Raw genomic sequence first — 14,329 nt, forward strand, 5'->3', positions numbered from 1 at the left:
TTGTTTTACCTAGATCCGTAGTCAAGTTAATGATAAAAAACGGCCCTCCGGATCATTCATAATTCATAAGTTCTTTTTGTGTTAAGCTATTTTGATAAAATGTCGTTTTACGCAGTCAATCGGGTTGATACTGATAGCGATCGATAATCAAGATCAACAACAGGAAACAATCATAGTATTCGCCATTTCAGCAGGGTAATGACACGAGTTTGCATTTTAAGTATTGCCGGCAGTGAGACACGTACGGGAGAACCGGAAATGAGTAACCTGAATCTGGTAGATCCGAATAACGTGATAGCTTCATGTAGGTTCAAAATGGCGTCGAAAGGATTTAGCATCGATGACGCTTTCGAGTCGGATGACGATGAGAAAATACGAACATATGGTTCCACAGTTGAAACAAAACCTCTTCATAGTTCGCGAAAAACTATCGCTACAGTTGACGTTCGGCTTCAAGAACATTTAAACGGGAAATCGGTAGGAAACGAGGTAAAATCAGTCTTACAATTTTACTTCCGGGTTTCTGTCAAAAATCCTAAGAAAGTTAAGCGACACTTACTTCATTACGCTACAGCCTTTGATTTAACGATGATTTGTTTATTTTAGGTGTATATTCCAGTTGAAACTAATGAAAGAGATGATTTACTGCAATCTCCATTAAATCATGGGTAAGTGAAAAATTTAATGAGAACTTGAATGAAAAAATTATGTCGATTCTAACTGACTGAGACTGAGTGATAATGGCTCCCTATGAACGTTCAGACATTAGAGACATCCTCAGTTGTAAAGGAAAGTGATTTTAATTCAACTGATTCAGGCATTATTGGTGAGGTATATACTGTATAACAGGTGTTTGTTTAATATTGCAGTCAGACTCCATTATTCATGAGATATATTCTGTAGTTAACCAGTGTTTGTTAAATATTGCAGTCAGACTCATGGAGCTGAAGATGGAGACGGCTCTGTTAAAGTTGTCAATGTTACATATCAAACAAAACCCAGGTATTCATCATCGCTGAACTCACCGAATGTGGTTAATCATTGTATTTGATAATTCATCGAATTTCTATATCTGTTTTCAGTTTGTCATTCAGTTGGTTGAGACATCCAAAAATCAAGGAAAATTGGAAATTTGTCCTTATGGCATTTCTACTGCTTCTAATGGGGATTGGTAAATTAATCACCTTGGCGTTTTGTAGATATATATTCTCTGAGGACGAGTTGAATTATTTTGACTTATTTCTCTTATTTCAGGCCTTGTAATTGTTGGAATAGTGATAGAGTTTATCAAACCTCCAGGTAAGAGGTCAATACATGATATCCAAAACTAGTTAAGATCCTGAGATACAAGTTTTTAATTTCATCCAATATTCATGTATTTTAGGTGTCGCGAGCTTCATATTTTTTATCATAGGAATAATATTGATAATTCCAGGTGGTAAGTATTTGATGATATGACTCTGAATTTGTTGTAATTCCAATTCATAGGTGAAAATTAAGTCGTCAAATGATAGCCCAACTGAAACAAGTTTTACCATATATAAATACTTGTAAATTGTGTAGATGAAGGATGGGATGATTTATTTTGCATACATGTTTTATGAGTGGTCTCTTACCTGTCACGACTATTAATTGTTGTCTTTCAGCCTATCATGTAATTTATGTTTACTGTGCCGTCAAGGGTCGAAGAGGATTTCAATTTTACAATATTCCAAACATGGAGTGAAGAGAGGAAGACTGGTTTCACTAAAATCATGGCTTAAAATGTGGTTTTACCTTCAAGTATTAGTTCGTTAATTTTCGAGCAGAATATTTGAATAGTGCGGTGAATCCTAAAGTTGCTCAATACTCAAATGCTTTATTGAAATTATGTTAAAAGATTTACTTGAAAATCAAATGTCTAAAAGTGTCTAAAAGCATAATAGGAAATGACAAATATATACTGCTTCAGTACATATCATGTATTTACTATAGATGGAATTCAAAAAACAATCAAAATCGTGCATTTATCTTACTTTGTCAGCTAAACCAGTATCAATAATATACAGTGACTAGTGTTTTGTTTGTACATGTCATATTGTATCAGTGATCATTGTGTTGCAGTTTCAATTAGTTTAATAATAGTTGAACAGTCATAATAAGTTGACATGTTTTAGAAATTATTAGAAATTATACAATCATGTTATTGTTGCATTTGTTTTCATTACGTATTGACGTACATGTATATTCTGCACATCTAGCTGATAGTGAAGAACTAGTGAATATTTTAGCAGTCACTCGTGTGACATTTCTGTCTCATACTTCGTTTTATTTGAACGCTTTGTTATATCGTGTTGTTGATCTATTCCATATATTTTACACGTTTGTAATGTTTAATCTGAATTATATGTCATTTTGTAATAATAATAAAATAGTCGATATATGAAAAATGAAACTTATTCTCGAAATCAAAAGCGATCGTTAGACAGGACGACGAGTGTTTTCATGGAATATCCTTCATTGTGTATCGAGTGGTCAACACTAAAGCGATGGAGCTAGACGTATTATTTGATTCAGTGAACTAGAGATGACATTTATTATTCTCTCAATAAGGAGAAGTGACCGATGCGACCCTTTTCCTTGTCCGATCACAATTATTATACATCCATATTCCGGATAATGTTACAATCATTCCACAGACACTGGTTACTGATAAACCGGTACCAAATATAACTACAGATAACAGAATATTGAACACTGTCATTACATTCCCCAATAACGCTACAGTTAAATCGTGCGTATGGTAAGTGACTAAAAACGTCAGAACGTTGTAAATCGCGCAAACTAGTCCATCTAATACGAGCAAAAATAATACGTTTATAGTTGCGAAAGAACTTAGTTCAGTACTGGTCGCATCTGGAGTTTGATTGGTCACGAAGGCGACCACAATCAGCATCGGAACACACGGTATTGATATATAATATAATAATGACAACGAATTCATATTTTCATCTTTCAGCAACAAACCTATAAAATAAAAAAGAGATTTCTTTTGAGCGCAAATGCATTAAATTGTATGTCTCGAGTGAAGAAACGAACGGACGACAAATTCAGAGTGACGCGTACGACATTGTGAAATTTTGTTTACTTCTAACTGCAAGTGATTCAAATTCAAATTTTACCTTGTGAAATAGTTTTTCCACTTTTTAGCGTCGCCGACAATAAATTCGCGACGAGCGCAGACCAAACAAAATCAGTTTCACCCAAAACACACATCAAAGTTCCCAGGCACACTGGAACCATGCTGAGATATGTTATCGAAGTTTTCTTCGTTTTTGTGATGATTCTCGATAGAATAGCCGTTATAACGGGAGTTATCGATAAAATCATTTTAGAAAATGAAACAGATCCAAAACTGATTCCCATATTACCGATAGCCACACTAGCGCAGAATATAACACTGAGAATCGATAACTTCTTCCAACATTTCCACTCGAGTTTACTATGATGTTCTCGGAAAGACGTCCGTTCAAGAATGATTTTAGTTACTAAATAGCACATGAACACTTGAGCTACAGATAGACGAATCGGATAGTTAAAATTATGCTGTTGGAAAATGTACTTGTTTAGATTTGAAAGTGTAAGTCCAGCGATAAACCAACCGATGACAAACAGCGAGACGTAACTTTTCTCCGGCTTCAGTTCTTCGTGTTTACGTTTCGTAAATCCTGATCTACCGTCATCAGAACGATTAGAATAAATCAATGAACTCGGTAGATATATCTCATTATTGAAACGATTATTAAGACATGGTTTCCTTTCGTGTAAGCCTCTCTGGTAGCAAACTGATGGAACCAGAAATACGCTGAAAGTTCGCGCACCACCGAATGTATTCCCACACATTTTTCACCATATATCAGAAGGAAAATCTTCAATACACTCGTAAAGATATTCAACTTAATTCGGTGGAAATTCAACTTTTATTACTATTGAACCGTGCAGTTGTATGTTGTCTTATTGACTGATTTACAGGGTCAACTCTATTCATATATGAAGACAGTTCTAAAGACAAACTTGTCGTTCATTTATTGGTTCAATGTATTGTCTCACACATGGAATTCATGGTCTCCTTGATATTATCAGTCTCGGTCCAATTTAGATAGTTCCTATTTTTAAACTGGACTTTAAACTGATAATCAGTCTGATCAACCATGGACTCTGGTTTTAAAGAGTCCATGGATCAACAAACAAACATGAGTGCCGGAACGCGCGGTCGAAAAGAAAAGGAACTGGATAAAGTAGCCACACCAGAGGCCGCAAGCGGTGCTGACATTTTTGTGTTGAAATTAAGGTCATAGACATTTCTGAAGAGATAAATCCGAAAAGATGTATTCAAGAGGATTACTGTCAAATAAATGTGTATGGAGTAACTTCAACAGGAAGGCAGGGGCCAGGACCCGCATTAAACCCCCAAGATTCGCCCTTTGGACCTGACATTTTAGGAAACTGAAAAAAAGAATGCGAGAGAAACCATCGATACAATTAACAGTTCGATTAAATGAATCTTTTATTGTCACAAAGTTTAAGGCGAATACATAATGATGTACTTTTAAAAAATATACAGATGACGACATTTTTAATTATGAGACAAATATGGCACCGGAATTTAGGTCGTAAGATATTTTCATCTAAAGAAAAATTAACCTCTTGTAAATAATTGAAATTAAGAAACAAATAAAATACACATACAACAACGAAGTTCAAAGAGACATGCGTCTGAATCCAATACAATTTGTTAAAATGAAATGAATTTGTTCCAATTTATTATTCATGAAAAACAGTACGTAAAATATTGCACCAATCGAATATACGTGAGATATATACACGTATAAGCATGGACGTTTGTACTAAATCTAGTTTATACGTCCATTAGATATAAGATATAAGGGCTCCGTTCTCTTTGTTCTCTATCTATTACCTATTAGTATACATAAAACATGTCGAATGCTAATTATATATAGGGCAATAAATGAAATCTTTCATTTCTGATAATGGGTTCACGGTATGATCTCACTCTCACCTCAGCAGCATTCGTTTCTGTTTGGGAATGTTCGTAATATAACGAAAACGTGTTCACAATTCCTGTCACAGAAATACTTAGAGCTAATATACTAGTGACCGCGCAAAGACTGCCGACACAATATCCGAAAGATGTGATCGGATACAAGTCCCCGTATCCGACGGTAGTTATAGTGACCAGAGCCCACCACATACCGACAAAAATATCGGCGAATCTGCTCTGATCCTCAGCGTAATATATCAAACATCCAAAAATGATGACACCGATCCATAGAACGACAAGCAACAACACGATCTCCGGCAACGCTCGCTTCAAAGAGAACATGATCACTCGAAACGCGCGATAGTTCCTCATTATTCTGAACAGTCTGAAAACACGGATCACTTCGAACGCTCGGAAACATCGCTGAAACGTGCTATTAAACCGAAGATTCGGTACAGCTAGAATCATAATGCCTAAAATAATAGGGGGCACAATAGCGAAGAAATCAATTATATTCAACGGAAAAACAATGAATCTCTGCTTGTTTGGGCAGCTGCCGAAGCGCAGAATGAATTCAACCGCAAAGAAAGTCAAACAAACGTATTCAGCTATCAGGACTTTGTTAGTGCGAAACGTTATTCCTGGTGGTAAAGGATACTTGGTACGGTTGGCTACTAATTGCGTTACGTTGATTCCGTAGAATTCAGCGAGTTCATCATCGGCGGGATTCCGTCGCATCGATGCGTATGACGAGACGACCATGATCACAACCGATGCCAGAATTACCAGATTTGACAGTATTGAATAAACCTTCAAATATGAGAGATATAATTAATTACAACAAATTCGGCATAAATTTGTCAACGTTTAAATCTAATCGTTGCATCGATAAAAATTTTCATTTTCTATCAGTCAAAGTGTGTATAAGGCTGCGTGGTAACGAATGTTTGTTATTATTCAGTCTTGTGTCAACCAAATCATGATTGATGCTGCATCATGAATAATCAGTATTAAGTTACCGTTCCCACAGAGAATATTCATGTTGACATTCTGAATATTTCGTTAAAAATTGTATTCAGTGAGCTTGATTAAAAGCCAGTAAAAAGTCGGCTATCGATTAAAGATAGAAACCATTGAATGGATAGAAATTAATCTAAAAATCGTCGCATATAAGTTCACTGTTACATGTAACGTACCATGGCTGGTTTTGTAGATGCCGGATAATCGAGAATTAACCAAATCTTGTTGCACATCGTAACTTGATCGGGAAATGGTTTATTCACTCTTCGATCGAACGTTTCCAATGTTGTTTTGTTGTTGATCGTTTGGTTAAAGTGAATCCAACAACAACGTTTTACATCGGTCCAGTTGATTCCCCAGAAATCCAGTTCTAGTTTCACAGACCAGCCGCATTGTGAAAACGGCACGTGTAACTCACCAGTTCGATAAAAATTCAATATATATTCAAAACAATCGGCGCTTCTATCGAAAAAATATTCGCCAGTTTCACGATTGTAATATTTCGATTCGTGATTCAACATCGCTAGTCTCGTATTCGGGATCCGTTGGAGAGTTGACCGCCATGTTTTGAATTTACGACCTCCGACGTCCAGAACAACGATACTATCATCGTCACTATCATCGTCTTCTTGTGTGTGGATATCTGACAAATCAATATCCATAGCTTGATTATCGATACCATTCATACCTCTCTCGACCAAACCAGTTTTTCAGTTCTGTCCTCCTGACATCTGTTTTTATATCTATCTGTCTGTTTATCTGCATGTACGTATGCAAAACTGAATAAACACTGCGAAGTCTATCCACGTATTTACCTGAGATTCGATGTCAAATAGTATCAGTACTCCGGAATAACGTTAGTATTTTTAATAGAACCCCGGCGGGATACGTAATTTTTTAAAATCAATTCTAATTCATCTGCTCAACATTCCATTATCATTAAGCACCTTCCAGTCACCAGCTGTGACAAACTTTAAACTCACATAAAGATAATATGCAGATTTAATGTCGATGCATTGCTGAATGTACGCAATAACATATTACGTGACGCCCATCAGAAACATCGATACATAATAATAGAGACATTGATGATATAAAATTGTATCGTCAGCAGCGACTGCAACTAAAAAAATGTCGATTTCCTTATCCATGATTTATGTGAATTTTTAAAGAGCCACTCTAGACATTGCTATTTACTGACATAGGACGAAAGCCCGGGCTCTGGGAAAACAGCTTGATTGATGGTTGTTTTTCGGCTAACTTCAGTTTATGATGTATAGCCAGTTGCAAAGCCAAATAAGGCTTACATCTAAGAGACCAAGTTTAAGTCTATTCATTAATTACATGGCGGGTCAAAGCTTTATCTTCTAATAATCAATCAGATTAAAGCCAATAGTACTGTCAAGTAGTCATACGTAAATCCTCTAAGTAAAACCTAATGACCACCGGCTATTACGAATATATAAATATAGTAACTATTCACCTTAGAATGACACCAACGTAAATACACGTGCAATTTTGAAAGAATTCATTAAACATTGAATAATAAATGACGAAAAGGGAGACGTAATGATGGATTAAGTAGATTTTTCATTGGTCGAATGTTGTTAAGTCACTTAAATTTATCCACGTTACGTCTATAATTTCCGGCGACGAAGATTTTGTGCAATAGTAAAGATCTGAGGCATTCATCTCGTTTATTTTCAGGGGAAAAACAAGAAACGGTGGGGCAGGTGATGATGTCATCATCAGCATGGGCTGCATTACCTCAGAATTTTCTCTCATCGACCAAGTGACGACAATCATTAACTTTCTGACAGCAGCTGTCTTCATTTTAATAATTCATAATCATATGTCCGATATCTATATATAATGGACAAACCCTGTGGTGTTAGTGTTCATTACAGCGAGAAGATTACAGACGACGTATTCCCTCTCTCTTAAAACTCGACGAGTGGAAGAGCGAATCTCTCTCGATCAGGTAACACGATATTCTATTACCATTCATTCTAGTTATTTGTCTGTTCTTGTTTTGTTTTGTTTTGTTTTGATTTGTTTGATGATTATCTAAGTAAAAATATATAAATGTAAAATTAGTTATATACTGAACACGACAATCATCAGGATCTCGGAAATCATGATATGATTGTCAAGCCGATACTCTAGTTGAATAAACATAAAATGTAGCATAAAGACATTTTTAAAGCGTTTTAGAGGGTCAATAAATGCCGTTTCTACTTTTACGAATTTTTCTTATTTTCTCCCGTTTCTAACTTAACATTTTAGATCGTGTAATTTTGCTTTAAGCGAATATGTGTTTTTCCTTCTTAGACCGATATGAGGTTTTAATAATTTCAAATTTGAACTTGATATTTCACATTAAAAATACCGAATTAGTTACAGGTGGCCCCTAATGCTTATTGTATATTCGATTTGTTTCCTTTTTGTTCGAGCATCCGTCTATTGACGGTTTAGTAGTCAATCGCTCGTGCAAAAAGAATTTATCAGATACTATCATACATAATACACGATAAGATTATAAGTAACTTAAGTAAAAATCCCATTGCCACGCTACCAAACAGCTAGGAATAATCGATCTAGGCAATTTATCTCTATTGGTTTTTAGATACAAACGAATCATTATCATTAGAAATAGAATAATTTTGTTAACTATCAGAAATATTCACATTTTGACCGTCATCTCAATCGAATTTCCCCTAATTTGATTTTACACTTTCCGCGATGAAGTCCTCGCAGAACATTATTTTGTCGGTTTTACTGCTAAATGTAAATTGACTCAAAAAAGAAATGACCAAATCCTCTTTTGAAGGTTAATTGAATTCACGGCATTATTTCGTTTTTCTTCTCCAGACATCGTAAATATGACTTTCATTTTCGAGTTCAGTGTAAACTTTCCAATTCTTTTTTGGCGGAACCATGGACTCATATAAAGTCGTTGGTGGAACAGAGTGTTAGAGTAGAGAGTAGTGTTAAACGGACTGCAGTATGTGTGCAGTTGGAATTAATAAGAATTAGCATGTATAACATATTATTCTTTATCCGTTTTTGCAGTTTTTATGGCTTTAATGTGCAAAAACTACATAAAGAATGCTTTTCCCCATTCTATTCGAGTGGCTTTCCATTGCGCGAGAGGAACTATATCGAGAGAATATTCTCAGGCATATATATTCAAAAATAAAGCGGGATAAACTGTGTGATATTTTCACTCATTTTTTAGAGGAATGATGTCATCGTGGTTATGGAGATATTCGGCAGTCTGTTTACTGATTGCTGCTCTGACTATCCCCGCTGTATTTAGTCAGTGGTCTCAAACTTTAGGCTGGGGCGGCGCCGGAGCTGGTGGGAAACGAGGAGCACCGACGAATTCGAATTCGGAATCCGATTGTTTTGGCGTCGATGTTAGCGTCATAAAACAAATCTGGAAACTGATCCAGGTTAGACTCTTTTCTTATATAGTTCAAATTGCACTGTTGTACAGTAGACTTCGCTTAACTCGGATGGACCGTTAAAATTTATCCGACTAGAGTGTAATATCCAAATTGGATGTTACGATAGTGCCACAAAAAATACTTCAAAAATACCCGAGTTGATCGGATCCGACTTAGGCGGAGTCTACTTTATATATAGTTAGAAATGCAAGATTAAGGTTACATATCTTTCAGTAAAAGTTCACATCAATACGAGTATACCGGTCACTCTAATTAATTTTTTTGCTTATGAAAAAACGTCCAAGACTGCTGTCTCTATATAACGTGAATTAGTCAGATTGAGAAGCCTTAGAAGCGACTGTCTAAAGATATATATATAGTCTTAAAAATGAAACTGGAATTTCTTGATTAACTAATTGATTACGTGAATATCTTTGGTAAAGGTATAATGTATCAGTTTTGAGACGTAAAGCGATCGCTTTCTGTCGTAAAAAGCAAATAGGCAACTGACAGAAATCACAGAAAATGAAATAGTGTGTATGAATAAATGATGCGCTTGTAGTAATCATTTCCTGTATTTAGTATATTGATTAGTAAGCGACATAAACATCTAACGGACAACTTCGCATTCAGGATGTGTATTTCCTGTTAACGGAAATAGTGTACTCAAGTAGTGTCGATAACGGTATATCGTTCCTGTCATTGTTATACAGACACCCACGTGCCTAGTTATAAGACATTATTTCATATTCCAGATCGAAGCTCAGCGAATGAACAAATGTCCACAAAACGAAGTTTTCTCAAAATTCAAACACTGACATTAAACTACACTGGTAGGTTATTACAGTCTGAAATGTATTTATGAGATAGTATTTACTATAAGTTGATGTGACTATATATGTATATCTATCTACTTTCAGTGAATTGTTTGCAGTGAAGGTAACGGAGACCGAACTGACGAATCGACGATGACGTTTATCTGTTCAGATTTTATCTTTTTGTACATACATTACTGAAACGGTTCGAAAACTAAGAAAAAAAAAGATCTTAAATAAATCGTGTAATTTCATTGATGAATTCTAGAGATTATTGTTTGTCACTTCTCTTTCTATCTTTCATTCTCTGTAATCAAGCATCAGAGTAGAGTCCGGTAGCGACGCTGATCCCAAACCATTCAAACAGCAATAAAAAGAAAATCTATCAAAAACATTTTTACTTTATTTTAATATTGATAACACAATTTTACATAATAAACTTTGAATACAATTTACTTATCATTTTTCCAAGAAATGTGATAAAAACAGTATAACATGCATGTTTTTTATCTGATTCCAGGGCTTTTTTGAATACTTCATAGAATTTCCAATTTACATTTGGGGTCCATCCAAAGAAAAGTGATCTAATTATGACATTCAAGAACCATGAAAATGATTTCTGGATTTTAAAGCCCATTCCATGATATTCAACGCCCTGAATTGACCCCTTACCATTTTAGGAATTTCTAGGGCCTATGAACCCTGAATTATCATGTCGCTTCATTGAGTAGAATTCTCTAAATTCGATATAAGCATCTCTAAATCAGTGAAAGTAGTTTGCGTGTGCGAATCGGTTAAAGATTCGGTCAGATCTAAATGATGAGGATGAAACATTGTTTGAGTTTGAATCGTTGTTGATTGAACAGGAGTTTGTATTCGAGGAGGAACAGGAGTTTGTATTCGAGGAGGAACAGCAGTTTGCATTCGAGGAGGAACAGGAGTTTGAGTTTGTCTCGACGACGAAAAAGTTGAGAAATCGACGTTATTAGCTAAACACGTTTGAGTATAAGTATTAATACACGGGAATCCGGGAAACGGATCCGAGTCGTTTGTTTGCGTTTCCATGTGACTCAGAATCTGATCGAACATACTATCTATAGTTTGAGTCTGCGTGTGAATAGACGAATTATCGGTGGAAGTTTGTTGATGATTCGTGTTCCACGTGGAAACCCAGTCGTTATTCCACCCGTCGGTGGATTGTTCTAACGCCGCGAACATACAAGTACCGATACCGATATCTGAATAAGAGCACGACGCCGGCGGGGTAGGCGATGTAAGGGTATGTATCCCGGGTAACGGAGTCTGCGTTTCGATCGTTTCGAAATTCGTCGCTGTTTCGTCGTTCATCGCAAAGAAACTTCTCGGAGTTTGCGTCGCGATCGTTTGAGCGAGTTCTTCTAAAAGCGCCATCGTCGTTTGAGTTTCTGAATTCATGAAGTCATCGTCGACGCAGTAAGTTTGAGTCGCCGGTCGAGTCTCTATAATCGCGGCTGGTAATGTATCTACGTAACGAGTCGTAGATTTATGTTTCGATTTCTTCGTACGACGAGTTTTGACCTCCTCAGTTTTCTGAACCGCTTTATCCGATCTACGACAGCGACTGACCGGAGTTTGTGTATGAATACTGCGGTATTCTATATCAGTTTGAACTGAGATATTACTGAATCCTGTAACAGGTTTTTTAAGTAAACGTCTATATTTTCTTCCACTGCAATCAATTCCTATTTGATTAAACGATTCTGCTCGATGTCGTTCAGTTGAACTGTAGCTCTTAGTCTTATCATCTTTTAACGAACTGGAATTAAAATCAGAAATCATCCATGTTTATAATCAAACTCGTTTAAGAAGATAAATTGTCTCAACATTTCCGAAATTATCTCTATTTCTAGTCCCAATTTTGATTTCCAATTCAATTTACTACTAGTAAGTCATCATTTGTATGAGTGATCAAGATAATGATCATAACACCTCGAGTGAGTTTCAGTTTACAACTTACCACACATCACTTGGTAAACTATGATTCTTAGAAACGCAATGATTCCTCAGTGCGTTTATAGTTGTATAAGGAGTGTTACAATCAGTGCAGTAGTAAATCTTGCCACAAGTCGCCTGATGACTCTTCAATGAAACCAACAGCCCGTAGCTTTTACCGCATTCACAAATAAATTTCTTTTCAGCGTGCACCTTCATATAATGCTGAAACGTATGAAAAGCATGAATCTATCCATTAAAATTTAGATATCTACTTGGCTAATGATGGTTGCTTATTTGCATCTGAAAGACATTGATTAGGAGGACAGCGTATTTCACACTCCCTGGTTGTTATAGAGAAGTGGATGAATTCCCCTTCCAACATGTTATAACATAGTTAGTTACCTAATCGCTGGTGGTAAGCTTTTTATTATCGGATGGGCTTGTGAAAGTATCCGATCGTGAAACTAAACCACAGACAGGTTACTGACTAGTTATAACACAAACAAATTTCTATTCGACCTGGTTTTGTAATATCTAATATCTACCTGTTTCACATATTTGAATTTCTTGAAGTGATGAGTCGAGTGAAACTTGCAATTTGTTTCCGGACAAAAGAATTTCTCATCACACGTCGATGATTTGTGATGTTTCTGGCGATGGTAGAGAGCGGCGTCATCCTCATTCTTTTTATCACGAAAACATAAATGATCCAATTATCGAAATGAAGACAAGAATTCAAAAAATGTTTAAGTCAATATCGATCATTGTTTACCTCGAGTAATTTATGGACTTTGATTCGATGTAATCTCATTGCTGATGCTTGCGTGAATATCTTACCACAACCCGCTGCTGGACATTTCACGTCTTGTACTTTGAGAAGTTCGTCAATTTTGGGACGAACTTCACTAGTGAATGGCGGCAGAGCAGAATTCATTTTTTCTGTATAGCCTGTAGCTGTATACTTATAGGCCAGAGAAGCAGAGATCCCACACACACACAACACACACAACACAACACAGCACAGGTTGCTTGTGTGACCAACACGTTACACACGATGGCATCGAGCCTGGCACTTGTATCTTATTTTCTATTTCATTTTTTGCAAATATAAGTAAAACTCAAGCCCGTTTAGTAGCCGTTTAAGTGGAAACAAGATGTAATGAGTGAATAAATTGGATTTGAATTTGTGTGGAGCTAGCCGGTGGAGTCTAAAATCCGGATCCAACGTTTATCCTCTGATATTGAACCTCGGATTCGGCAACGGAAGCATGGATCGGACTTCCTTCGCTGCTAAATAATGCACGGTCACCTAGCGAGGTTTCTGTGAACTAATTGCGGTCCAGCACCGAGCAAAATTCGTAAACTTCATACTGTACATTTTTCTAACGTTAGATAGGAGATAATCGGAATTGTCAAGGAATTCGAAAAAAGATATTAGTCCCCACATTCAGTGAATCAGCAGGAGAATCAGACACAACGAGTTTTGGCACTCTGGCTCCGAATCTCAACGCTTCACCGCTTTGGAGGGGGCGATGTAAATTTCAACTCAGTTTGAAACGCATGCCGATATAGCTACGATCCTAATACATCCACTTTTCGGGGATCTAATAAGATCTTTATCGCTTTTTATTGCTACTAAAACAACAGAATTGCTTTATGATGACAGCTATCGGCCGGGAGATCCTAGAGTCAGCAGCCATTATATATCGAGTCATTTTAAATTGCGCGGGGTGTGACAAGTTGACCAAGTCAGCCAATCCTGATTCTATTCAAGCCACAAATTACGCGGACACGAAAAGGATTAAGGCCTAAATCGATAAGATAAACTGAATCAATGAAGAAATTACCCGTCGGGTGTCAGGTAGTACAATGTGTTTGGGAGCGTTCACAAATTACGTACCTCAAAATCTCCCATTTTTCTGACCCCCTCCCCCCTTTGTACCAAATTCACTGACCCCTCTTAGGTACGTACCATCGCGCCCATGACCACCCCCCCCCCCAATTAAATTGATGCAAAGAACACAAATAAA

General features: G+C 36.5%; 5 protein-coding genes across 5 annotated transcripts; 2 read left to right on the top strand and 3 right to left on the bottom strand.

Annotated features, from left to right (window-relative positions):
* The first annotated feature begins 287 nt into the window (after positions 1-287).
* LOC141900710 (transmembrane protein 134-like) lies at positions 288-2,414 on the top strand. The gene is made up of 7 exons (XM_074787720.1): positions 288-489; positions 607-668; positions 931-1,002; positions 1,083-1,171; positions 1,255-1,299; positions 1,385-1,438; positions 1,647-2,414. The coding sequence occupies exons 1-7, from the start codon at positions 316-318 to the stop codon at positions 1,724-1,726; spliced, it is 576 nt and encodes a 191-aa protein (XP_074643821.1). The 5' UTR covers positions 288-315; the 3' UTR covers positions 1,727-2,414.
* Positions 2,415-2,459: 45 nt separating this feature from the next.
* Positions 2,460-3,985, bottom strand: LOC141900705 (uncharacterized). Its single transcript, XM_074787715.1, has 2 exons — positions 3,162-3,985; positions 2,460-3,006 (listed from the first exon to the last, which is right to left on the bottom strand). Exons 1-2 carry the CDS (start codon positions 3,880-3,882, stop codon positions 2,585-2,587), a joined length of 1,143 nt encoding a protein of 380 aa, XP_074643816.1. The 5' UTR covers positions 3,883-3,985; the 3' UTR covers positions 2,460-2,584.
* Positions 3,986-4,897: 912 nt separating this feature from the next.
* Positions 4,898-6,747, bottom strand: LOC141899176 (potassium voltage-gated channel protein Shaw-like). Its single transcript, XM_074785336.1, has 3 exons — positions 6,238-6,747; positions 5,060-5,851; positions 4,898-4,957 (listed from the first exon to the last, which is right to left on the bottom strand). Exons 1-3 carry the CDS (start codon positions 6,745-6,747, stop codon positions 4,898-4,900), a joined length of 1,362 nt encoding a protein of 453 aa, XP_074641437.1.
* Positions 6,748-7,986: 1,239 nt separating this feature from the next.
* On the top strand, positions 7,987-10,533 carry LOC141900712 (uncharacterized). Its single transcript, XM_074787722.1, has 4 exons — positions 7,987-8,042; positions 9,300-9,516; positions 10,266-10,343; positions 10,431-10,533. The coding sequence occupies exons 2-3, from the start codon at positions 9,304-9,306 to the stop codon at positions 10,326-10,328; spliced, it is 276 nt and encodes a 91-aa protein (XP_074643823.1). The 5' UTR covers positions 7,987-8,042; positions 9,300-9,303; the 3' UTR covers positions 10,329-10,343; positions 10,431-10,533.
* Positions 10,534-10,751: 218 nt separating this feature from the next.
* On the bottom strand, positions 10,752-13,431 carry LOC141900702 (uncharacterized). Its single transcript, XM_074787712.1, has 4 exons — positions 13,072-13,431; positions 12,845-12,982; positions 12,322-12,521; positions 10,752-12,120 (listed from the first exon to the last, which is right to left on the bottom strand). Exons 1-4 carry the CDS (start codon positions 13,231-13,233, stop codon positions 11,046-11,048), a joined length of 1,575 nt encoding a protein of 524 aa, XP_074643813.1. The 5' UTR covers positions 13,234-13,431; the 3' UTR covers positions 10,752-11,045.
* Between the last annotated feature and the right edge of the window lie 898 nt (positions 13,432-14,329).

This window comes from Tubulanus polymorphus, chromosome 2, assembly GCF_964204645.1.
Source record: "Tubulanus polymorphus chromosome 2, tnTubPoly1.2, whole genome shotgun sequence".
In the NCBI taxonomy this organism is placed as follows: domain Eukaryota; kingdom Metazoa; phylum Nemertea; class Palaeonemertea; order Tubulaniformes; family Tubulanidae; genus Tubulanus; species Tubulanus polymorphus.